The following is a 27,386-nucleotide window of genomic DNA, read 5'->3' as shown; positions in this document are numbered from 1 at the left end:
TGTGATGTATCTGTCCTTATCAGGTGAGAGAAAAACACAGTTATTAGTATAATTAATTATACATTCTTTTGCCTTTAAACTTTACTAAATTGAAACCTTGAAAAATGCTTTTTCTTTGTAATTCAAAATAGATTCAAAGTTTTTAAAGGTTCAGAAGTTCAAACAGACTTCTTCAGTTTAAAGAGGATTGCACTGAGAGTTCTTCACGTTTTTGGAAATAAAAGGAAGGCATATTTAAATTTTAATTTTACTTTATAGAACATGGGTCATATAGACAGTGGTGACTTTAATATATACAAAGAAAAACAAAAAGATATCTATAAGATAAATTATGTATTATGAATCTCTTATTACAAATGAATTAAAAGTTCTATACTTATTTTCAGTAGAGATGAAGAAAATAATTATTCTAATACTAAAATGAGTGTCATTTAACACATGTACAATACAATAAATGTTCTATAGTGCTCATATTTACTAAGAAGTTTAATTTAATTTTTAATAAAACAACATAGATTGTGCTTATGGTATGTGAAAAATTACCACTGATAAATTTTCCACCTAGGATGGTGGCTTATGCCTGTACACAACACTTTGGGAGATGGAGGCAGGAGGATCACTGAGGCCCGAATTTGAAACCAGCTTGGGCAGCATAGTGAGTGCTCCTTTGTGCAAAAATTTAAAAAATGATCTGGGCATGGTGGAATGTAGCTATAATCCTAGCTACTCAGGAGGCTATGGCTGAAGCAAGAGAATCACTTGAGCCCAGAAATTCGAGGTTACAGTGAGCTATGATCATGGCACTGCATTTTAGCCCAGGCAGCAACTCTGTTAGTAAAAATAAATTAATTAATAAAAAAATTTGAATAGTTAAACTAACCAATTAAAAGGCAAAGATTGTTAAAGTGGATAAAGATGCAATATGCTGGCTAGGCACAGTGGTTCATGCCTGTAATCCTAGCACTTTGGGAAGCTGAGGCAGGAGGAATGCTTGAAGCCAGGTGCTCAAGACCGGCCTAGACGACGTAGTCAGACTGCGTCTCTACAAAAATAATTTTTAAAAAATTAGCTGGGCATTCGTAGTGGACACCTGTTGTCCGAGCTACTTGGGAAGCTGAGGTGGGAGGGTGTCTTCAGGCCAGGAATTAGAGGCTACTGTGAGGGATGAGTGCTCCACTTCACTCCAGCCCAGGTGAGAGACCAATATCTTATTGGTAAGAACAAATGTTAAAATATTTTCTAACTTTCTCCAAATGAAAAATGTTCTTTTTTATTGATAAATGATCTGCCTATCATTATGTCTATTTAAGTTTTTTCGCCAACACTGGAAACTTAGGTATATCTTTACATTTAAAATCCCTAGTAATTTTGTTGTCTAGTTTTTTATTATACAAGTAAAATGTAGTCGCTAGATCTCAGAGTCCTGTATTTATGCAGAGATTTCAGTTAAACAGAAGTTAAACTGTTTATGTTTAAAGAAACTAAACAGTTTGTACCCTCAATGAATCCCCAACAATAAAAAAAAAAAAAAAATAGGAGATCGGGCGGCGCCTGGGGCTCAAAGGAGTAGGGCACCAGCCCCATATACGGGAGGTGGCGGGTTCAAACCCAGCCCCAGCCAAAAACTGCAAAAAAAAGGAGATTCCAGTAGCTACAACCAAGCTACCCCCATCTTCCTGACTATCTGTTAATCTGAGTTGAGCACTGGAAGTATATTTGGAGGTGAGGATGTGAGTTGCAGGAAGGCCCAAAAGAAGCTAAAGCAAAAGCAGGCCTTCAGTTGATTTACAGAGTATTTCCTTCAAAAAACCCACAGTTGCTCTAATAGCTTAATAGCTGACTTCTTAGCACCAACAACTGTAGCCACAAGACAGTGAAATAATATACATAGTATCTCATTGCTAACAGAAACTACTATCCGTCTACAATTGTGCTCACAGAAAAAAAATATATTTTAAAAACAAGAGCATTCGAATAATCATGAAAACAAAAAGAATTAGAAAAAGAGAAACAATAAAGCAAGAAGAAAAAACATAAAACAGATGGAACAAATAGCACAAAAGGAGATGGCAGCTACGAAACAAACATGCCAACAATTACAATAAACATAAATGAACTAAATACTGCAATTATGAGGAATGTGTTTCTAAAACAGAATTTTTTAAACAAACAATACAAAGAGACATCTAAAACATTAAGTTATGAAAAGACTGACTGGACAAGAGAGAATAAAAAAAGATACTCAAGTCATACCTAACCCTGGTGCTTTTCAACCTCTTTTATCTCACAGCACAATTAAAACTATAAACTTCCATGGCACACTTAAATTATGTTCATTTAAAAAAGAGTAAAAACAAGAATATATAAAAAAAAAAGAAAAAATCACTATCTGGTGAGTGTTTACCTCTCTGTTCATCATGTGCTAAATTCTACCGAACGAAATATTATATGCTCTCCAGTCTTCCAGTACTAGCAATCGATTTGGACTTTTAAAAAGTCAGCTGAAAAAGCTAGAGATAATTATAAGACTACCTATTTTTTAAAATGTAAACATTTTACTTATGAGAATTCTAGCAGTTTATAGAATTAGCAAGTCCATGTGGGCTAGAAATGTTAGAAAATGTTACACTGCAAAGATGAGGTGACCAGAAATCGTTGGCTGGTTTTTATACCGATGTAGACTTTTGCAGTAAAAGAAGTTACTTCATATAATTTTCTAAGGTCACTTTTTTATAACCCTTTAAATTTTCAAGAAGCTTACAAGATATTTTTACCAAACCTCTTTCCTCTTTTAATCCCCCCTACAATGTATCCATTAAGTAAATATCTCATTCTGAAATTGTCCATTCTGTTTTGGGGAAGCTCTAATTCTCACAAAATTCTTTCTTTTGTGAACCAGAATTCATTTTACTGTAATTTCTATTGAGTGATTTTAAAATCTGTGACTCTTGAAGCTGTAGAAATTGAGTTCTTCCCCTTTTCTAAGTTCCATTCATCTGTTCCTTGAATGATAGGTTAAATCTCATTATTTTGAACCTTCTCCTTTGAATATATTAACAGTTAATATTAATTGAATGTCTATCTTTTATCTTAGTAATGTTTGATCTCATTAAATCTTCCCAACAACCCTGTTAAATATTTGTCACTCTTATTATTATTATTCCCTATGTCCAGCTGAGAGAATAGAGGCAGTGAGAAGTGAATTAACGTCGGGACTGGTAAATAGAAGACCTCTGATTTGCACCCAGATATCAGGCACCAGAACTCACATTCCTTAATGACTAAATTTTGCTGACTCCCATGTGGCAAAACTTCTGTTTATCCCTGTTAAACCTGGAAATCCAAATACGTGCAAAGGAATGCACTTAGAATATGTGACCTGGTATGGACAGAGTGAAAGTCTCACTTTCTTTGCTACAAATATAGTATCATTTAGTACCTAAATTTCTTGTTCCATGATTATCTGTGGTACTGATAAACGGCTTTTATTCTAATTATCTATATTTTGTAATTTTTTTCATTAGTTATAAACAAGTCTATTGCATGCCACCCTAAAAAACAACATTCCGCATTCCGCCCTCCCCCCCACCCCCCCGCCCCAGTGGTAAGATAGGATTTTATTAGACAGAGAGGAATATGGAAGCAGTGAAAAGGCACCAGTGCCTCTGGCAAAGACCCAAGTTGGAAAACTCTCTCTTGGGTCCTTTGGCTAGGGGTATATATTGTTGGGAAAATATATTTGGTAGGATTTGGTAGGTGGGAAAATATCCTTTCAAAGTTGAATGCAGTCCCTCCCCTGGCACAAGGTTTTCTTTGCAGTTTTCGTGTCAGGGAAGGGATTGGGGTGTGTGCTCCCTACTCAAGGTGGAACCATCCAAAAAAAGTCTCAGGCTGCTTTTTTTGTTTCTGATCTTGTTGGAGCCCAGAGGGTGTGGCCTGGAAAGGGCATCCTGTTTGTGCCTGGAAAAGGGGATCTGATTTCTGAGCTCACCTGGGCCTAGAGAATGTGGGAATCCCTGTCCAGCCCTGAGTGGGGGAATCCTGTATCAATCTTCCCTCTCCCAATAGAAGCTCTGACTGCTGTTAGGGTAAAGGGACACTGACCTCTCCAAATTGCTTCCTGCTGAAGATGGATGGTGATATGGGGTGGGGGGCAGTTAGAGGTTCCTCAGAGAAGGGTGATCAAGGGTTCACAGTAAATGAAAATCTGGGTTGATCCCTCTAGGTTGGGGCAAAATGAAAAAACAAAAAAACAAACAAACAACAAAAAAAAACAACAACCAAAAACCTCATTTCATGTATACTAAACTCAGATGTTTGTTTTTAGTATTCAGATCTTTAAAATAAAAAAATTTTTCTTTCTAAGATATCAGTGTGATGGTTAAGAGCTGCATCACGTAATACCTGATGACTTTAGCAGATAATATAACCTTTCCATTTTTTAATCTATTAAATCAGGTTAATAAAATTGCCTACTTTATAGTGTTGTCTCAGGTTCAAATAAGGGGATGCAGCAAAGTAGGCAGAATATAGACATAATAAACATTAGCAAGAAAAAATAACTAATATCAGTATAAGGAAGAAACTCCACATTTTTTTTTTGAATAAAGATTCGGTACTTTTGAAAAGCCCAAATTTTATCATGAACAAATAATTTGATGAACATATAGTGAAAACTGCTTAACAGATCAAAACAATATTCCTTGGAAAAGCCACGATTTTATAACCTTGTCAGGTTTCTAAAACTCCATTGATTTTAGCAATGAAAGTTTGTCTTTGGACATGCAAAGCAAGCCTCCTGAGGAATTTTTTGTTCTCATTTTTAATGGGTAGTTGCTGTTGGTGTGCTGCATTAAAGACATTTCAATTTTGAAGACATTTGGAAAAATGAAACAAAACAAAACTATTTCTTCTGACAGCCATATGTAGAGCTGAATATTTATTTTTTTCATTTTTTATTTGAAAAGCTCATTAAAAGGAGATATGTACCACTATTCTCACTTGCTAATAAAAGGGATATTTGGAGGGAAGAGAAATTATGAATGTCACAGAGTCTGTACTGAAGAGCTTAGACTTACTCCTTCACGGCCTGTGGAGGAATGTATTGTAAATGAGATTTGGCACCTTAGCCTGGCAATCTTAACATTTTCAGCACTCCCACTGGCGTTAGCTCAGGAGTGTTCCATGGGTGGTGATTGTTTATTATATTTTTAAAATTTAAGCGTGAGAGAGAATTTAATGTGATAGTTTTGGAAAAGGTAGAGGGGAAGGTCCTTCTATGTCTGAATGGCGTGAGAGCAAATGAATAGTGTAAATAATCTCTTGTGCCAGCTCTGCTGGACTTCTCAGATTTGTTGTTATGTGAAGGAAACCTGAATTATTCTTTTAAGCAGAGTTCTCTGCCATTAGGGACTACTTGTTGGCAAGAGGTTATCACAGAGCATGATTTATATTCTACTTAAATCATTTTTTTTTTCAGGGAATCTAAAAGGAATAGTTTTCTGTGTGTATGTTTTTAAAGACACTTATTCTTTAACCTGGAGGAACACAGCGGCAGCCTTTGTCAAGAGTAACATTAGGGAACGACAGGCAGTGTGACAGATCCTGGCAAAGAAGTTTAAGCTGGAGAAGTTCACCAGGGTTAGACAAATGTTCTTGGGGATAGACTTCGTTATGCTGACTTGAAGGAGGAGATTAAAGATTTACTCTTAAGGGATGAAGGTACGTATGCTGTATAGTTAGTTCTGAAGAATTGCTGAATCCCACATATATTCTCCTTTAACAGCCACTTTCAGGAAGGTCTCTCTTCACTCACACTGATGTGGCAGAAGGAAAGCTTTGATCATCTTCCCACTGGCGGGAATCGAATGGATCCCAGGGAAAGGAAGGGCCAGAGGCTGTATGTTAACCCATCTTGTTCTAGCACTGAAGGAGAAAATTTTTACTTACTTAACTATACATTCTTTTCAGCTCTCCTTTCCTTGCCTCTAGATTTGGAGAGACTATAATTTATTGTCTAAATCAAAAATTTTTGAGAGTGAAAGAGAATGATGGTTATCCTAGTTATTCCTAAATAATCAGGAATGTCCTAGAGAGGCTGATGGACTGTTTTTAAGGTAGAACTTGAGCCAGAATTACAAAAGGAGTCATTGCCTGAAACAGAAGCTCTGCATGGGTACTTGGGACACAGAAACTTAAAATAAGACACTGCAGATTTGCCTTGTTTTGTCCCTGCTTAGGCACTGTAATTAGATGTCCATGACTGTGGTAGGTAAAGGTTGAGAATTTGAGTGTCTGTAATAGTGGTTAAATCTTTTGTAACCTCTCCATTAGTCTTACAGGTGACTTGTTCTAATACTTCCTAGTTACCTACGAAATGCCTGTTATTTCTATCACACAAGCTCACTTCTCTTTCTGTAGAGTAGGAATTCTTAACTTGGATTCATAATCTCTGGGAATCATTGAATGGATTCAAGGATTCATGAATTCCTGAAGTATTTACACACATATACATACAAACACATATATGGTACATTTTGAGATACTTTTCTATAACCAGAAAATAAAAAAGAAAGAAGCCAGGCTTTAGACTGGAACTAATAAAAATACCGGGGAGGAGATAGTCTGACCAGTATTTTTATTGCTAGTGTGTCTTTATAAAGAGATTAAGTCAAAGCACTAAGCATTAAGTCAAAGAAAGCTATGGAAAAAATCATATTAAGTCCAGAAATTTCAAAAACTAATGCCTTTTAGCAGAATTTTGCTGTGAATTTTCTATAAATGTTAAATGACCTATCAAGTTAGTATTCAAATGTAAGGGATGAATTTGACCTGGTCACAAAGTAAACACATAAATAGTTCCAGGTAAGCATATAATTGTGTTGATTACCTTCGTTTTTCTCTTTCATGTCCATTTGCTGTTTTGACCTTAGAAATAGTGAAGCAAACTACCTGATGCTGTGGATTATAACAGAGAAGAAACAGGGTTGATTGTTAGAAGAGCACTAATACGATTTGAGAAAGTCAGATTTTTATGGAGCTTCCTGATTTATAAAATAAGGAAAAATAACTTTATCTCATAGACTTGTTAGAAGAGAAAAAGTGGTTATAAAATGACAATATGTATACTATAATATATATACATTTTTTATTATTACCTATACAATTTTCTCCATGTTTATCAGTTGATTTACTAAGAAACTGGTCTGTGTCATTAATCATGGAAATAATTTTGTCTCAGCTCTACAATATGTACCCCACAACCTGGAACATATTCATTCATTTCTTTCTCTTTTAGTTCTTTAGGAGTAATTAATGAGCGAAACATTTTGAAGTGCTCTTCATTTTTGTGAACAGAGCTCTTGATACCCTTTGAAGCCCGTTACCAAGCTTCAGAGTGGTGCCTGCTATTCTTGACAATGTGGCTTAAGGGGAAGGATGAGACTTGCCCAAGGGAAAAGAAAAGGGAGAAAGAATTCAAATATATACTCCTTGAAAATGCCCATGGGGAAGAGAAATTCATATAAACACCTTCTATCCAGAAGTATGAAAAACATTCAGTGACTGGGAGAAAGCCAGAAGTTGTAGTTGAATGGCAGAAGGGCCCACTGTTCTCTCTCCTTACCTGCAATGTGTTACGCACGAGTTCCAACACGAAATAGAAAAAGAAAATAGAGCAAAATGCTATATCCTAGGTGACCTATAGGGTTTTGGGGGTGAGAGTAGGAATGTTTCTTGCCCATAATTATCCACAGAATCCCTTTCACGTGGCATCACTCACTATTTGCTGGATTAAACTGTACTGCATTAATTACTATTAGCAAGGAATGTGTTGTCCTCCTAGGCCCTTCCAAGTTTCCTTAATTATTGAAACATCACAAATGACAGTAAAAGTGATCTGTGCATGTGTTTGTGGTAGGATTCCCATTTGGGGACCATCACCTAGGTTTAGTATTATCTAGGTAATTCATTACTATGACAACTAGCATATTGGTTCTTGTACCAGAGGAACTAGCTTGACTATTTTGGTTGTATTATAGATGGGCACACTTTCATTGGGGATCTTCCTGTAATTCTGTGGTTAAATATTCTTTGGATCACAGAAGGAAGAGACACCATCTCACTTTGTTTTCTTTCACTTTTTGGTTTCTCAATTTTTCACTTAAATATATAAGGTGAATTCAATTCTTAAAGAATTAGGTTTTTCTTATATGAAATCCCAACTCTCCTACCTAATAGTACACTGTATTTACATGTTTTCAATATGTTAATAAATACAATATTCCATGCAACTGTGATCTTTAAGATGTGTTTCTTCCCACATTTATTTACTATTTGTAGGATTTTCATTTTTGGGTAAAAGGTGATTTTTCTGTGTAACGATTATGGACTAAGAGTTATGAATTAGAGATATTTGCTGAGATTTTATCCTATAAATCAGAACAGGGTGGAGATTGGGGTCTTGTGGCATTTTCTTCCATAAGGATGCCTTTTATTTCTATAGTTTATATGCATAGCTCATATGTATGCATGTATAGATAGATAAATACAGTATACATAAGGCATTTTTACGTACATGACGTCATTTGAGCTGCATGTATCAAGGAATTTTCAATCTTCCAATCTGTGAATTTACTTTTTCCCAAATTTGGAGATAGACAAACGAGCTTTAGACAAAATACTTTTTTAATGTAATTTTTATCTCAGTTTTTTTCCCTGGGGCTTTTTTTATACCAACGAGTTGTTCTGGCTGGAATTACAAGGTGAGTGCCAGGTACAACGGCTCACGCCGATAATCCTAGCACTTTGGGAGGCTGAGGCAGTGGATTGTTGAGCTCAGGAGTTTGAGACCAGCTTGAGCAAGAATGAGACCTGGGCTCTATTGAAAATAGAAAAACTAACTGGGCGTGGTGGCTCATGCCTATGGTCACAGCTATTCAAGAAGCTGAGGCAAGAGGATCGCTTGAGCCCAAGAGTTTGAGGTTGGCATGAGCCACCATGGCACTGTACCCAGGGCAATTCAGTGAGATTGTCTCAAAAAAGAAAAAAAACAAAACAAACAAACAAACACCAACAAAGAATTAAAAGTGAGGAGAAAGTTGGAGGAATGGGGAAAGGACGAGGTCTGTATTCATTTTAAGAAATATTTTTGGCATGTTAGTGTTTTATGAAATATAAAAATCTGTTATTCTCTGCTGTAGAATATGAAAACAGAAGAAAAACTAAGAAGTAAGGGATGTTTGCATATTTTTTCTTCACCAGATGTCAAAGCCCTTCCTTTTCCATACCTGTGAAGTAGAGAGGAACAGGCACTGTCTCCCTTTTTCAGTTGAGAAAACTTAGGGAATCATGACCTCTTTTATATCGTGTACTTAAGAATAGTTTGAGTCCTAAATGCTTTGGCTCTGGGCTTCTGCTGCATAGGATTCTGGCAGGACCAGCTTTTTAATTTGCAAAATGAAAATACAGGGCTCCTTGAGCAAAAATTATTAAGCATTTGGAGATGGTGATAACAGAGCAGTAACCAATGACAGGGCTTTTCTAAGAGCAGATTTTGTGCTCACATAACAAACCCACGATGGCAGACCTGTCTGGTAAGCTTGGGCAGTCCCCGCTCTGAGGTAAGCTGCAGGAGGAGAGTACTGTCAGGTGTCAGAGACAAGAGCCCAGGAAAGAATGCAAAGGCTTTAAACCCATCTGGACCAGACAAAAAAGTGGGAAGTGGGTAAAAGCTTTGTTTGGGTATTCCCTGAATGCTTAGGATTTCTCTGAGACACATGGGGTCCCTAGTTTGGAAAAGCGCTGTGCGTATGGGGGCTACTGACAGGTAGGCTTGATTCTCTTGGTAACTGTCTGCATAGGTTAAAGGTGGCTTAGGGCTGGGGCAGGGCTGAGATCTCAGACTCCACTTAGCAGTGTACTCACTGCTAAAGGGTGAGGTAAGTCGCAGGCTTAGTGCAACCTTTCTGCGAGTGTGAATGCACTCAGAGTTTATTTTACCATTTGCTAACATCTTGACATCTTTTTCTGAAGACAGAAAATGAGTTCAAAATTGAACAGTTTGTTAAAACCAGATGACTCCTCAATTATGCGTTTTCAATCACAACAAAAAGTTGTTTACATACTTCTTGTCACTAACTTATTCATTCAATGAATGTTTACTGAACACTTGCTGCAAGTTATAGGCACTATTTTAGGCACCAGAAGAGTAGCAACAGGGCAGGACACATTCTGAGTGTACATTCTAGTGGATTCCACAGAAGCTAGAAGGTTGCAATGAATTTGGAAATACAGAATTTGCTTTTATTTCCTTGACTTAAAGCCTTTTCCTTTGTACTTGAAAACAAAGTAAAAAGAACTGTCAAAATGAAAAAAAAGAATCATTGACTCCTACAATAAAAAAGTTATGTTATAGTATACTGGGAAAAAAAAGGTTTCTAAGAGACAAGAATATTTTTCTCATCTTTAAAGGAGGATTAAAATCATGACAAATATAAAAGTCATGTGAATTTCCCTGCATTTGATAGATATTTTTAACAGGAAATTAACATAGAGATGATTTTATGATTTTTAGGAAGGTGTGAGGGTCAGGTATGGTATTCTTTAATTTTTAGCTTTGCCATGAAATTTGTTTCATGATTGTCGTTATAACCTAATAGGACTCCATCAACCCATTATGTTCTATGGTTTTGTCATAGCCAGGCATTAAAAACAAATAAACAAACAAAAAAACAAAACAAAAAAACCTGATAGGATAACTATAATGCCTCTTGAGGAAAAAAAAAAAAGAGGGAAAAAGAAACATAATTCTGAAACACTCAGGAATGCTGATAGCATGTTAAGATCCTTATGAGTGTAAAAATCATAATATCCACAACCATGTACATTGATACACCGTGAACTCCTATTATTTCTTATTATAGAACAATACCAGAGATACTACAGATACGTCAAACTTTATCCTTTAGAACGTAATGCAAAGTCACGGAGAGATTCACAATAAGCATCTCTGCTTCCCTGTGGTCCGTGTGGCTGTTTTCCCTTGTCTCTCCCCACGTCTTAACTTGACCAGATTGTTTACCATCCACCAGCATCGTTTTCCCTTCCTGTTTTTCACTTGAAAATTACCTATCACTTACTTATGAAAGCTACAACAAAACATATGAGAATATTCCCTTTTTTGATGTCTAGATGCACAAAACAATGACCACATGTTATTGTTATTACTTGTTTTTAACATTAATTCATTAGACGCGCATTAGAGATCTATGATGTACAAGAAATGTGCTGGAGAGAGGGTACGATTTGTCAGGGAATATGCACACATGAGCAATAAATGCGTAAATGTGATTCCTTCTACTAATTTGGGAATTAACCAGTCACCTTTGCTCATGCTGCTCCCTCATTTTTGAATACATTCTCCTGTTCTCTAACCACTGGAATCTCTGCATCTTTCAATTGCCGCCTTCTCCAGGGAGCCCTTTTTAGAATTTCATAGTCAAAGTTCATCACTCATCTGTATGCTCAGGAGGTTACTATACATCGTATAGCATTGATTCTTTTGCTTTTTTTCGTGGTTGTTGTTATTTCATGTCTAATGAGACCCGTTAGATCTGTGCTGTGGATATTTAATTTAAATTAATTAAAATGAAGTATTATTAAACATTCAGTTACTCAGCTGCCCCAGCCACATTGCAATTATTTTATAGCCACATGTAGCCCACAGTTACTGTGTTGGGCAGCAGAAATTTGGACCACAGAAAGCGCTATTGGATGGCAATGTACTGGATAGTACACTTCTTTGAAGGAAGAGGTCATATCATTTAAATTAATAAGATTCAGAAATTAATAAAATGATAGAAGAGGTGTATTTCATTGGGCAAGGAGCAAGGCCAGGATTGTTTGGCAGATGGACACAGAGCTTCGTGTGACCCAAAGTGTGCTCTGTTATACTTGAGAAGATTGCATTAAACTCTATAAGGGCCTGTATGTTATATCTGCTGGGATAAATAAAGATATCGGGATTCACAATAACCATGTAGAACACGTATAACATGCGACTCAAATTTTAACAAAGGAGGTCATAGTGGAGAAAATGGATCAGATTTTTTTGTCAGTCTAAACATCCATAAAACATAGTCTAATTCCCATTCAAAGTTCTTCTGATTGTTTTAATGGGCTTGACATATACTTTTAAAGGAATATTATATTCTAAAAACACATAGTTTAAGAAGACTAAGAAATTCTGCACTAGTACTAAAAAAGTGAGCACTTTTATTTTTTGCTAGTACAAGGAGAAAAGTTACTACATGCAGTTGAGCTTGGGAAATAATACATAAAATTATGGGTTTGGTGGACTGTACTTCCTCCTTTTATTTTCTAAATCTGCAACCCTGTAGAGCCATAAAATTTGTGCAATACATACACTTGTCTTCAAGCTAGGATTTGTCCATAAAGCTTCATGGATATTCTGTAGGGGAGCAGGCCTGGTAGAGAGGAAGGAGCATCGACTTTGGAATCAGATTAACAGGGCTTTTGAGTCTCTTGAGTCTCAGCCCTGCCCCTGACAGAGTGTGGTCTTGTGCTGATTACTTAACTGCTCCAACTCTGTTTCCTCACTGTAGGATGGGGCCACTAATACCACGTAAGTTTGCTGTGACATCTATGGAAATGATCATGCAGGTGACCTGTCTGGCATGCCCAATATCTGTCCTTTCAAAAATGAATTCAAAACCTACCTTTTTCTTCCCAGTGAACCTTTCAGAGTATCTTACCACTTAATTATAGACAAATAATATGAGATTCCATATTTGAGTCTCATTTTTTTTTTTTTTTTGAGACAGTGTCTCTGTCACCCTGGCTACAGTGTAGTGTCCTCATCATAGCTCACTGCAGCCTCAAACTCCTGGGTTCAACCAATGCTTCCAAGTAGGGAGGACTGTAGTCATAAGACACTACACCTGGCTGATCTCTTTTTCCATGTTTTGTAGAGGTGGGGTCTTGTACTTGTTCAGGCTGTTCTCTAACGGCTGGCCTCAAGCGATCCTCTCACCTTGGCCAATTTTTTTTTTTTTTTAATGAATGATTAATTTATTTATTTATTTTCTTTCTTTCTTTTCTTTTTTTTTTTTTTTGTAGAGACAGAGTCTCACTGTGCTGCCCTTGAGTAGAGTGCCATGATGTCACATGGCTCACAGCAGCCTCTGACTCTTGGGCTTACGCGATTCTCTTGCCTCAGCCTCCCAAGCAGCTGGGACTACAGGAGCCCGCCACAACACCCGGCTATTTTTTTGTTGCAGTTTGGCTGGGGCTGGGTTTGAAGCCGCCACCCTCAGCATATGGGGCCAGCGCCCTACTCACTGAGCCATAGGCGCCTTTAATCATTGTCTGTCCTTAGGTCTTTTCTATCTTATCTGTGTTTCTTTAATGACAGCGATTACAAACTAAGACAATGTAAGGACAATTTTAATGGAGTTTTAAGATGAAGATGAAGGTAGGCTGTCCTATTTAACTTGAGTACAGCTTAAAATAACACAAAATTAAAAGGGATTTTAGAAATTGATGTGCCACTTATGTGCCAAGAGCAGCAACAATCTTTGGGCTGGCCTGAAGGGGTGTACTATATAGTAATGATTTTTGCCATTCTAAGGACCTTGATTGTGACAGGTTTATGTCCACTTGAATGTTGCTATTACTTAAGAGAAGGGATAAGTAACGTTCTTTTATCTGATATGAAGACCTCAAATTATAAGCAGCTCCTTTCCAATACACCCTCTCCCCCCCACACACATGCGCACCATCTGATCTTGTTTCTAGGAGTTTGTTTGAGTTCCTTTAATTATTGTCTGTCTCTTTAACCAGCTGATTTTCTTTGCATAGCTAGGGTGCACAGAGCAAACCAGATGAAGGTTTCAGAACCTCATGTTTTGACTGCTACTTAGTTAATCTCTTACTTAGGTAGATTTTATGGTTATTTTGTTTTGAAGTTCAAATGTGAAATAGATGTTCTAAAAATTTTTCACATGACACTTTTCTAATAAGTATTAATCTTCCTCTTTCTGTACTTTTTTCAGAGGTATTTTGACAGGAGCCATGAATTAATATTCTATATCATAATAGGTGAAGAGAGTAGAATTTGAGTCAGGTCTGGGTTCAAATCTTGTATCTGCTACTTATCAGCTGTGTGACCTTGGGTATTATTCAGTCCTTTAGAATGTATCTTAATTTGCAAAATAAGAATAATAATTTCTAGTTTATGTAATTTTTGTGAGGATAATATGAAATGTGTATAAATTTCTCTGTGCTAAACCAGGTTCCTATCATTTATTACTAAGATATTATTAAAATATTAATTTGATTCCCATTATTATCTGTTGTCTGACTTATGTTTAGCTTCTCCTAAGGTGTCTTCCAAATAATATTTTAAGTTTCTGGATGGTTAGGGATAAGATTTGACATTGAACTCCTTAGCACAACCTGGAATAGTGCGGAGTCCTTGATGCTCATGTTTGTTCAACTTATGGCCAGTAGAATCAATGTCTTCAGTTTTTGGACTTAGTCGTCTGTCAGCCTCTACCCATGGGAGGGTCAGTGGCAGCAACAGATTTTGGTAAATCATTAATTGTAATTAAAGCTAAGTCAAATTTACACATTGTCCAAATATACTATTGCAGCAATTGTACTGTATAACTAGAACCTTGTAAAGGATTAATGAAAAAACATGGCTCGTATTTGTATAATATCCATCATTTTTTTTGTACCTGGGCCATATCTATTGTATTTCTTATAAAAAAGTATGTATGTATGTATGTAGCCCACTATAGAAGTCATGAAATCCAGCCCACTCCTGACGTGTACTGAATGCTCTCTAATTACTTCATGATGACTAGTTTTAAGGAAGAAATAAAAATTCTTCCTTAATAAAATAAAAAGAATTAAAAAGGAACTGAATGTAAGCAAAGGGGTAAAAAGGTTGGGGAGATGGGGAATATACGAGAGACTGCCTTTGCCATTGCTTTTCTAATTTTCTTGTATTATATCTGTTAGTATCATTATTTATATTATAGTTTTTGTTTTGAAACTTTGTAAAGGTATTACAGTTCTGACACTTTTAAAGATATACTTTTTAAGCTATGAAGTCAATTATTTGGGAGCAGGAAGGATAATTTGAAAATAACACATTGTTAGCCAATCAGGAAGAAATGATTTTGGAAATACATTTTTTTTTCTTGTGATTCTTTAAAATAAAAATAAAACCTAATGCAAAATTTTCAATGCTTTTCTAAATCTTTTTTCCCTCGAGATTTGCTTATGCAGCAGTGATCTTGTTGATACTTTGGGCAAACTGTCATTTTATGAACTATCCCCATGAGGCAAATCTTATTTAATGCCTTGTTGATAAGAAATGAAAGAAAACACCCATAGAAAGTTTTTGGGTGTTTGTCCTGAAATGTCACAAAAGAAGAAGCAATCAGAATAAGATTATTAAGATTTAAGGCTTGCCTGCCTGATTTATTATTTCGTGCTTTTTATGTGGCTCTCTTTTTTTTTGAGAAATTGAAAAGTAAACAGATTTAGGACCTGAATGCTCTGTAGAAATTGCTTTCAGACCATAAGGGAGATAAAACTCCAATTCCTATTATTTTTGTTTAACTTTTTTTTTATTTCTGCAATGCTATTTTATTTAGCCTTAGCCAATTCAAATATGATTCCTGTACTTTCGTTTGTATTTGGCAATATAGCAGAATATTTATCATTATAGCATCTATTGAAGTGAAAACTTGTCTATGATTGTAGCCATGTCTAATAGACTTGAAGTAAAGGCTTTCAAATGCAAGAATACTGGAAAGATTACACATTTATAGCATCTATTTGGAGGGCCGAAAGATTTTGTTTTAGTTCTTTAGTAAAAAAATTACTAACTTTCTTTTTTTTTTTTTTTTGAGACAGCGTCTCATTACATTGTCCTGGGTAGAGTGCTGTGGTGTCACAGCTGATGCAGCCTCAAACTCGTGGGCCTCAGCCTCCCAAGTAGCTGGGACTACAGGCGCCCACCACAATGCCCGGCTATTTTTAGTTGCAGTTGTTTGGCAGGACCTGGACAGGTTCAAACCCACCAGCCCCAGTATATGTGGCAGTGCTCTAACCACTGAGCTATGGGTGCTGAGCCAAAAAAACGATTAACATTTTTAAGACCTCAATTTCTCTTAAATACAATATATCAGAGATACTTTTTGATAAATGCTTTGTAAAGTGAGCAAGAAAAAGAGATTATTTTCTTTCATTGTGACCTCTGATCTCAAACTCTTCTTTGTCTGTTTTTGTTTGTTTGTTTGTTTGTTCTTTAATTTAATTTTAGAGGGCTGCTGAAGTATCAGACTAACTTAGATACCCACCCTCCTGGTTGTATCAATATTAACAGAATCCGCGCTCAGAATATTTCCTTACCAGAATATCTCTCAGAACATATTCCTGAACCTTCCCCTGGAGGATTTTCAAAACCAGAAGAGAGAACTCAGGACACATTGGTGAAGATCTGCATGGAAGAGCCCAGGTTCCAAGCTAATTTTCCACAGGTTGGATTCATTCTGTGTTTGATCTCTGCAAAGTCTATGTTTCTACATAATGGATCAACATCAACTTTAAACATGTTTTTGAAGCTATGCTTTCATGAATAATAGGATATTATTTCCACAACAAGGTGGCAGCTCTTATTCCATTATAGGTGACTAACAGTTCAAGGCAAAAGACCTGTGATATTAGAGAATATAGAAAATTTCTGCTTGACTGATTGTGTGATCTTTGCATATTGCGGCACTGGTACTTGCTGGCAGACAGATGACAAGCCTGACAATTCTCAATAAATGTTCTCCCCATTTATTGAGAAAAACATTGGGGAAAAGTTGAATCATAAAAAGAACAATAAAAAAGTACTACTACTACGACTATTACATCATAGTGTAATATTGCAAATAATAAATGGTAAAATTAATTTATATCTGCTAGGCACTATGCTAAAGTGTTCCCTACACATAATTCTTTCATTGTTTACAGTGAGTCTCTGAAGCAATTAATATCGTCCTCAATTTTCTGATGAAGAAATTGTGCTTAAACATATAATACTCCTTGACTGTTGTCTCCCAACTATTATAATAAGTGGCAGAAATAGCATCAAACCCAAGTCTTTGTCTAAACTGCTTGCTCTTTGAAAATTTCTTCCTTGTGAGGCCAGAAATTAGTTCAGAAATTGCCCTAATCTTCCCTAGTTCCTGTGAGAACTGCCCACGTGCAAATTATACTCTGTACTCTACATCAAGTACACTAGTGATGTCAGATGTCTGTTTTAATACGAGAAGAAAGTCAAAAGCTAGAATGAATTTGTACATGAATTTGGGATTGTGTGCTATTCTTGTGTTTATTATTGTTAATAATCCTGTAGTTTTCTGTTAGACTCTAGAATTATAAAAACTTTTTAAAGCTTCACATAATGCTGAATATTAGGCATGGCAGGCGTGGTGACTCCTGTTTTATTTATGGGGAACCTGATGCTCAAAGGGTAAGTGACTGTCCCAAAGTCGTTAGGCTGTTGCTTAGCAAAACTTGTTCTGCAATGCACACTCTTCATAGTGATGGGCTAAATGTCACCTTATGCAGAAGAGGTATGATCCGTCCACATGAACAAAGGAAAGTCAGGCACACCTATGTAGAATAAGGTTCAAAAAAGTGACCATTATAATAAGTAAAGTGATGTGGATGATACATTGTTCAGTTATCCTAGGACCAGGGCTATCCATGAGTATACACTCAAAATTGTCAGTTTTCAAATTCTAAATGTTATTTTATATTCCTACTGTATGTACTGTGTAAAAGTTAACAACATGCTCAGCATATCCCAGTTTAAAAATATGTTATACATATTTATCATTATATGCACACATTATATGTATGTATATTATGCCTACAAATTATGCAGATTTAAAAAATTAGATTTTTCTTTTTTCATAAACATTGAACTGGTGCTTTTTCCCACAGTTATCCTCAGAATTATCTGAAAGTTGAACTTCCCTTTATTCTTTCTTTGAAGAAAGATATTGTGTATATATAGTATATATTTGTGTGCATAAAAGGATGTGTGTAGGAGTCCACACTTGCTCATTAATGTTAGTTATACCCAGGGCACGTGGGTTTGAAGGGAAAGTCTTGACATTGCTTTCCTTTTTATTTTATACTTTAGTTTTGTCTGAATGAATTGCATTGAGTGTCAGTTTTTACTCATTTTTCTGTACATCTTATTATTTAAAATACACATCAAGATATTAATATTGTAATGTATGAAATAAACAATTGAGCAGACTATAGTTTCCTAAAATATGGGTATTTCTTGAAATATATTTTCAAAAATTCTCTCTCAGACTTGGCTTTGGATTTCTGGACCTCTGTGCCTGTACTGTGCCGAAAGACTTTATAGGTATATCCGGAGCACTAAGCCAGTCACCATCATATCAGTCATAAGTCATCCCTCAGATGTCTTGGAAATCCGAATGATCAAAGAAAATTTTAAAGCAAGACCTGGTCAGGTGAGTCGGTGCTCAGCAACTTTTAAAATATCCACATCCTTATCTAATTTTTGAAAATTTGCAGCAATAGCATCATTGGAATAGTTGAATTTTTTTCTTAGCATTTAAAAATTATCTGTTTGTTGCTTTTTAGTATATTACTCTACATTGTCCCAGTGTGTCTGCATTAGAAAATCATCCATTTACCCTCACAATGGTAAGAAACTTATCTATCAATTTTTTTTTTTAATTTTTTGGGTGCATTGTAATTTTTTCCTTTTTTATGTCTTATTTCATCCGAAAAATCATTCGAAGCAATCATAAAATCATTAATGTTTAAGAAAGTCATCTTTTTGCAAGGAGAATAGTTATCTGTTCATAAACTTTGTACCTATTTCTTTTTTAATTATTATTTGACATCTTATACAATTTAGGAAGTAATATGTTAAGAATTACTAAAGCTTATTGATTCAAAATATAGATTTTGCTCTTTTACTTATATGAAGTAGACATGGAAATTTAATATGTGGATAATTTGTTTAGAAAGATTGAATTTAAGGAAAAAGAGGATACTCTGGATTGAAGTGAAAATATTAGAAAAATCTAAGAAGTGATTTTAAAAGATAAAGCCCAGAATAATTGGTACCAAGGTTGTGTATGGGAAAGGAAATATAAAATAAACTTGAAAAAATTAAATGAAGTAAGTGATTCAGGGTGGGGGAGCTAGCTAAAGAATGAGCATCGTCAAATAGGTTTAGCCTATCAGTATATTAATGGCTTTATTTTTTGTATTATTAAAATTATAAGCCTATTTTAAAAATTCAAACACTTCACAAATTTAAGATAAAATAGGCATTTTCAAAAATTTTCTGCACTTCCAATTTATTTCTTCAGAGTTTGACTTATGTATTTCCAGATACTTTTCTGTATACTTTGGCATATATGAGTGCCTGACTTTAGTTTGCTGGGTCATATCGTTCTATAAATGGCTCCTTTCACTCAGTGATACACTGTGCGCAACCTCTCATGTTATGGTATTTATATTTACCTCATTCTTTTTAATGACTACATAATGTTCCACAGTAGGAAAGTGCTGTAATTTATTTAATATTCCCATTGATGAAGGATATTTAAGTTTTATTCAGTTTCTAACAAAGGTAAGTGACAACAGGAGCCACATGTTTAAATGTATGCTTAAGAAAAATACATTAAACAAATTATGGGGGGCAGAAAAATAATGTATCAAAATACTGAGATTTGCGGTAGGGGTTGTATTGGTAATGGCAGTCACTTTCAAATTGGATGTAGTAGTCAAGGTGAAATCTCTGAAACCTTGGACAACTTACTAATTTTTTTGTACAGTTGGTTCTTCAGTGTAATATTGGGATAAAACTGTTAAGACTGGCTAATTGTAGATTTATTGTGGGTTTAAGAACACCAATACAAGTAAAGCATGTAAAACAGCACCTGGAACATAGAAAAGGTCAATCCAGGTATGTGTAAATACACGCTAACATATTGTGATTTTTAGTTTCTGTGTGAATTTGCCCCTTGAAAAAGCATGCTTGTGAAGATAGGCCAGAACAGACAAAATGAGATGGAAAGAAAGTATCAAATGATCAGACAACAACAAAAACTAGAAACTTTCCATTCAATAATGTATCTCAGAAAGAGAGAAATTATTTCGGCTTCATATGCTCCTTTTTTTTTTTTTATTCTGTCTGTACATAGCAAGCTTGTTTATTAACGGCAAAGGAAAAGTAGTTTGGCATCAGTAAAATAATTAACACCCATCTCTTCATCAAGAAAGTTGGTGACACTGACCTACCCGAGGATGGAGGTAATTTATAACTGTGTTGATAGATGAGTACAGACAGCCTTTCATCTGGTGCTGGATCGCAGCTGGCTGGAGTGGGAGGGAAAATATGTTGTCCTGAGGAAGCAAAAATGCAGTTGCTTGCAAGGAATATACATTGAGACCGAGAGTCTTTAGGACTCGGCTCTTTTTGAGTTAAGAAGTCGTATCTTGTCCATCTCTTCTCTGGCTATGCATGCCGCACAAGGTGGTTTAGTGAGATTGTCCTTGTTCCGTGGGAAGGCCTGAGGTCATCAATCTAGGCAAAGAATTTATGACTAACACCCCAACAGCAAATATAGCAACAACAAGAATAAACAATAATTAAATCAAAAAGCTTCTGCACAACAAAGGAAATAATGGAGTGACTAGGTCACCTGCAGAATGGGAGCAGGAGGCTTCCTGAATATATTGGATTCGGAAACCTTTGGATGTAGGCTCTCATCTGAACCCTGTTTTACTTCTAGGACATGTTTCCATTTGTCTGTGCCCATAAACCCCATGCATATGAAATTGGTAACATTTTTTAAAAAGGAAGAATTTAAAAGGGAGAAAATATACAAGTAAGTTGTCTTATTTAAGTAATTTAAGAAGTCTGGCCTAATCTTGAGGTCCTAAGAAATTTATTACAGAAATTAAACTTTTCTTATATTGAGATGAAAATTGTTTCTTCACAATACCATTAAATAGAGAATATGGAATAAGAAAAGATGGCAGTTACTGAAGGCCACGTATAAAGAACAGTGGGGTTTGGGGTGTCCTTTTTTTTTTCACAAAAGTGTTTTTCAACATTCACAAAAGTAGAAAGAAAGAATAGTGTAATGAACCCCCATGTGCCTATCAACTAGCTTCAACAAGAACAGAGAAGGTACGTTGCCTGTTAGTATATTCTGTCACGGAAAAATTTCATGCTTTCTTAAAACAGAAAAAATCAAAGAATTTTGCACTGATGGCACATGCTGAATAGAGGCACCTAGATCTAATCTCTTTCGGGTTGCACAGGCCCCTTTGCCAGGGCCAAAGGAGAGATACAAAGGAAGTGGTGTGGAGAACCTGGAAGGCTTTAAGCAAGTGTTTGCTGTGGCCTGACCTGCTTCTTAAAATGTGATTTCCATAAGAGTTGTGATAGCTCAGGGGCCCGTTTGAGGTACAGAAGGGAGGAAAAGGAAAAAAGAAGAAGTGTAGGGCATAGATAGAAAAAACAAGAGCTAGAGGTAGGAGAGAGATGAGAAAGAGAAACCAAATTAAATATGAAGTAGTGAGGCATGAACTTTAGAATAAAGCTCCAGCTCCCTCACTGAACTGTTCTGTCTCTGAGTGTATCTCGTGACCTCTCTAAGGTTCAATTTCACCATCTGCAAGATAGTACTACTGTAAGTATAATATTATTATATGGAAAGGATTTTGTCAATATCAGCTTAATAAAATAATATGCGTAAAATCTTTGTTATACGGTTGGTGGCTGGTATACTTGGTAACTACATTATAATTACTTGCATAATAAAATATCTGCTTTTAATTTGGATTATTGGCTTCACCTCTGAAATTACACTTTTTTGAAAAGCAAGTATAGTACATGAGTTTTTCAATCAGAAAATGAGATGCTTTAGGGGTATGATAGCAGTCTCAGTCATTTGAAAATCTTTCATGTAGATGAAAAATTTGATTGTGTTTGTCTTGGGATTTCAAAGGAGGGGAAGTAAGACCCATAGGTAGAAGTTTTAGGAAAATAAATTTTGATTTAATATAATAAAGACAGTTGTAACAAGAGGACTTGTCTAGAAATTAAAAATTGCTCTCTTACAGGAGTGTTTGCAAGGAGGATGATTGTAGGTCAGGAGTTTTCAACCTCAAGGATGTTGACATTTTGGGTTAGATAATTCTTTGATGTGGTGTATTGTCTTGTGTTTTATGGGGTGTTTAACAGCATCCTTAGCACTGATCCACTAAACGTTTCTCCAAACAGAGCCAGATGTCCCCGAGGGGCAAACTGGACACACACTGGACAGCTGCTCTTCTAGATCATTTTTCACTTCCTTTCCCCCATTCTTGGGCTAAAACAAAGGAAAATTATTTATTTGTTCCTAATCTCTATGCTTATCTTACAAATTCTACCAACATTTTTTGCCTTTGTCTAGTAACCTGAACGGTGAACTAGATCATGGCTGTACAATAAGGTCAGGTGATGTATGCACAGTTTATGCGTCTAACTTATGTCTTATGAAAATTCAATTCAAGGCACTGCCTAACTGTCTTTTCAAGTCTCACAGATATTTTAAATTGTTATAATAGTTGGCCTCCAAAAGAAATTTTAAGGCAAAGGAAGTTATTTTTATCAAGCCATTTGTTTACTGTGTATTGTGTGTAGGCTGAGGAAATGGTTTATAGTCTTGCCAGACCTAGGGGGTTGCTAGTTGGCTCATTCATATTATCCTCCAAGAGAGTTTATTTTTTCATAAGTGAAAAAATAGGCAAATCTTGCTGCTGCTTAGAAATAAATTTGAGTAGAGCGAATATTTCTATGCTAAATATTCTGACTTTTATGTTATTATGTTAACTTAGTGACTTTTTTCTGCCATTTCCTTCCGTGTCCTATTACTTCTATTTGGTACTTACATGAAAATGCATGCTTTCAAACATTTTAATTGCGTAGTTGTGTTAAGAGTTTCTTTGAAACAAAATGAAGCATTTCCCATATGGTGTTTCCCACTGAAAAGTTGGTATCCCATTTTGTCAAGGCTAATAGTATCTATTAATTGTCTAAAGTTCTTTCATAGCCTTTGAAAATATTGTTTTATTTAATTCTTACTACATCCCTATGAGACGTGTTGTTAACTGCATATCCTGCAGAAAGTAATGTGACTCAGGAGGCGAGATAATGTGCCCAAAGTCACACAGCCAGTTGGTGGTAAATGTGAGCTATCAGCACAAACCCGCCTACCTGGCAGCCTGAAAGGCCGTTTATTAGCTATTCTGCCCAGTCTCCTTCACCCTCATCCACTCAGGGTCAGGGCTTTCATATTTCCAGTACTCCCATTACTTTTGTACAGCTATGTTGTTGGAATCAGAAAACAAAAATAGGCTGGGTGCGGTGGCTCACACCTGTAATCCTAGCGCTCTGGGAGGCTGAGGTAGAGGCTTGCTTGAGCTCAGGAGTTTGAGACCAGCCTGAGTGAGAGCAAAACCCATCTGTACTAAAAATAGAAAAATTAGCTGGGCATCTTGGTGGGCACCCATAGTCCCAGCGACTGAGGAGGCTGAGCAAGCAGGTCACTTGAACTGGGTGAGCTATGATGATGCCACAGCACTCTACAGAGGGCAACCGGAAGACAGAAAAGAGAGAAAGGAGAGAGGGAGAGGACAAGGTGAGAGAGAAAGAAAACAAAAATAAATAAATGATTACCATTTAGAAAGACTCATTGAAAGTATGAAAATGTTTTCAAAAGAAATATGCCCCCGTTTTGGTTGTCCATACTACTAAGCTCTGCTAATATTGTTGGGGGATGAAATTCAAGTAAATTTCCCTGCTTGAAAAAGTCTAATGCTTATTCTCCTACGCTGTGCCAGTATTAGGAAGAATTAAATCTGTGAATTACACAACTGTCACAATTTCAGTAGCTTGAGTTTTATCTCATTTTTTAAAAATGGAGATTAAGCTTTTAAAACTGAAAATACAACTTCAAACTACAAAAGATACGTCTTAGAAATGTCACTTCAGTCCAAGTAAAGCTAAGCGTTGAGCACAATCCAGAGGTTGGGATTTTGATACTTTATAGTACTTCCACGTTTCCTATACGTGACACCCACTTCCCTGCACAAGAAAGGCATCCTAATTTGATGGGTTTGCTCAGGAAGTTGTAATTGTTTTCTGCTGGGACAGCTGCCTTCTCTCAGGGTGAAAACACAAGCACATTTTTGCTGACCAGATTGATGGAAATCAGAGGGCATTGTGTAGTGATAGACCATGAGTTTTAGAGTCCAACAGCTTGGGTTGGAGACCTGGATTCCTCACTTACTAATATGTCTGTGGGCATGAGAGTTAGCATACTTAATCATTGGTTTAGTTCCTTATAGAATTTGGTTAATAAAAGCAAATCCTCTATGGAATTACTCTGAATATGAATTACAAAGATATAATCAAGTGCTAAGCATGATGCTTGGCATGTAGTAAGTTCTCAGTAAACGGATGTTGTTATGGGTGTTGTTTCAGATAGTGACTTGAGGGACCAAGACATGGATTAAATTGAAATTTTATTATCTCATTGATTATGTAATAACTGACTAAACTCTGGCCACAGAATAGCATAGCAACAATCATTTGAGGGATGACTTGCCTCTTGTGATTTACTACCGTTAAGAATGAATGATGTCGTAGGTTGGGTTTCCTTGGAAACAGACTTGGAGACATAGTTGCCTGCATGAGGTTTGTTGGGAAGTGTGCTTAGGACAACACCCAATAATGACTGAGGAACTAAGAAGGCAGGATAGAACTTGAACTGTGTGATATGGTGGCAAGAGAGGCCTCAGGGGATCTGACAGAAGCTCTGCATTATGAAATGATAGCTTAGAGTTGTCTTATCTTGAAGTTAGGGGGCCAAACTTTTGTACCTCCCGACTGACTACCCCATCGGTAGAGGAGTTTTCTTCTGTTAGCAATGGGGAGGGACTCACCACTGAGCTGTCAGAGGCAATTCTTTCAGTGGCTGGACTGAGTGTCTTGATCTGGAAGTTGGGAGGAGAGAGGGACTAAAGTGGATAAGAGCAGTGCACCAGTGTCCCTTGCAAGTGATATTTTTTTTTTTTTTTTGTAGAGACAGAGTCTCACTTTATGGCCCTCGGTAGAGTGCCGTGGCCTCACACAGCTCACAGCAACCTCTAACTCCTGGGCTTAAGCGATTCTCTTGCCTCAGCCTCCCGAGTAGCTGGGACTACAGGCGTCCACCACAACGCCCGGCTATTTTTTGGTTGCAGTTTGGCCGGGGCCGGGTTTGAACCCGCCACCCTCGGTATATGGGGCCAGCGCCTTACCGACTGAGCCACAGGCGCCGCCCGTGCAAGTGATATTTTTAAAAAATATACCTTTGTGAGATAATTCTACTTTTTAAACACTGGGAGTTAAATTTAAGATGCACATAAATCCAAGATTACCTAACTTCACTGAACTTAAAAATGTGTAGTCCAAATTACAACTTCATTTTTTGTTGGAGACATCTATGGCATACAATGTTGAAATGATATAATTGATTACAACGTTGCAACCAGAACCTAAGTTTTTTGATTTTTCTCCCTGCTTAGACCTTTATTGACTTAAAACTGCATAGAATTTTACATTTTGTTCTTCGACTTCGTAGTAGATCTCTGCCAATATCTTTCAGCTGTGTGTTGTAATTACCAAATTTTATATTTTCTACCCAAACAAATCTTTTATGAAGATGTGCTCTCACTTAATTGAGCTGTATCAATCAGAGATGATTAGAAAAATTGCAAACCTAAGAAAGCCTGCAACCGACTGTGTAGTGCAAAATGTAGAATCTCTTCATATTTAGCTGAGCGCACATGATGCTCATTCCTATTTTCATGGGTTCTCAATTACAGAATTTCAGAATCAGCCTTTTAAGTAATAGTAATGGATTGTCTCACGCACAGATACCTCTGCATCCTTCTATTATTGTTTTTATTCAGAAACAAACGTGCTTTCCTGACATCTGCATTCTAAGCTGTATGATTCATTATTTTTGAGTTTGGATAACCTCATTTCACATATTTTTCCATGAGTCAGAGGCCTGTCTAGCTGTTAGTTTGTTATTGTCTGTACTTTTACACGGGCTGCCTTTTCTTGCCATCATTTTTCGGCTTCGTGTTTTTAATCTCTCGACCAGTCACTTTGGGAATAGTTTTTCCAGTTTTCAATGAAAACCAGACAAGAACGACCACGGATCTCTCAAAGACTGTCAACATGTTATTATTATTTATTTAATTCCAGGGGCTTAAATACAACCAGGAAGTCTGCAGCAGCTGATTTGATCTCTGGTCTTTCTCTCATCTATTTAACTCTTAAAAATTGCTTTAGTATATGGTGTCACAAACCGTGGAAAACTTAGAAACTCTGCTGGGACAGATGATAGATTGGCATGGCAACAATGTGTCTGAACCATAGACCAGACACTTGGTGAAAATTGCCCCAGAAGATCATTAATGTTCACGAAACGTCACAGGACATATCTGAGTTCTCTGAGAATTCAACATCATCTAACTGCTCTAGTTTGGCCTTTTTCCAGGGGAAAAGAAAATATTTCCTCAATGCCTAATGAGAGCCTGCATGATTTTAAACAGGCTCTAAAATAGGTCAATGTATTCAGAGTGAATCTACTGCCTAATAGTAAGCTTGATTTATTCATTCCATATTTTTGGATATCTCTTTTTACTTAGGAATCAAAGTGAAAATGATGAGTGAAAGCTCTTTTCTTGACCCGCATCTCCTCTGGTAACTGCCCCATTTCTCAGCTCTCCAATCCCTTTCATCTCATTCTCTCTTAAATCGACTTTTTGACCACAGCACTGCACTAAAATAATTCCAAGATCAGTAATGGGCATCTTATTAGAAATGTTAATGGTTATTTCTCAGACTTCTGTGTGCTTGACCAATCAGTAGGGCTTAATGCAACTGATGATTCTCCTTACTAATGCACTGTTTTTTCCTACTCCATCTGTTTTTTTCTCCTAATTTTCTAGCTATGTTTACTCAGTATTTTGTTGCTGCTCGTTGTCATGAGTTCCAAATACCAGAATGCATGAGCGTTCGTTCCTTGAAGCCCCTTTCCTCTCTGACCTTATTGATGCATCTGTGTGTTAACATGTCCAAAATTTCCTTTTCCAGCCCAGATTTCAAATCTGAAAATTAGGCTTTTCTATCCAAGTGTCTACCAGACATTTAGGCCTTTGGCTTTTACTCTGACTGTTAAGGAAATCTCCAGGGA

General features: G+C 36.4%; 1 protein-coding gene across 4 annotated transcripts in view; it reads left to right on the top strand.

The window, feature by feature from the left end:
- Positions 1–27,386, top strand: part of NOX4 (NADPH oxidase 4) — a 178,746-nt gene that overhangs the window by 64,539 nt on the left and 86,821 nt on the right. For all 4 annotated transcript variants that reach the window (XM_053562167.1, XM_053562166.1, XM_053562169.1 and 1 more), the window contains 3 exons: positions 16,358–16,574; positions 18,411–18,575; positions 18,709–18,771. In XM_053562167.1, coding sequence (XP_053418142.1) covers positions 16,358–16,574; positions 18,411–18,575; positions 18,709–18,771 — 445 coding nt within the window. The remainder of the gene's footprint in view (positions 1–16,357; positions 16,575–18,410; positions 18,576–18,708; positions 18,772–27,386) is intronic.

This window comes from Nycticebus coucang, chromosome 14 (genome assembly GCF_027406575.1).
Source record: "Nycticebus coucang isolate mNycCou1 chromosome 14, mNycCou1.pri, whole genome shotgun sequence".
Lineage (NCBI taxonomy): Eukaryota > Metazoa > Chordata > Mammalia > Primates > Lorisidae > Nycticebus > Nycticebus coucang.
Note: the sequence above shows the minus strand (reverse complement) of the source record. Positions and strands in the feature narration are given on the sequence as shown.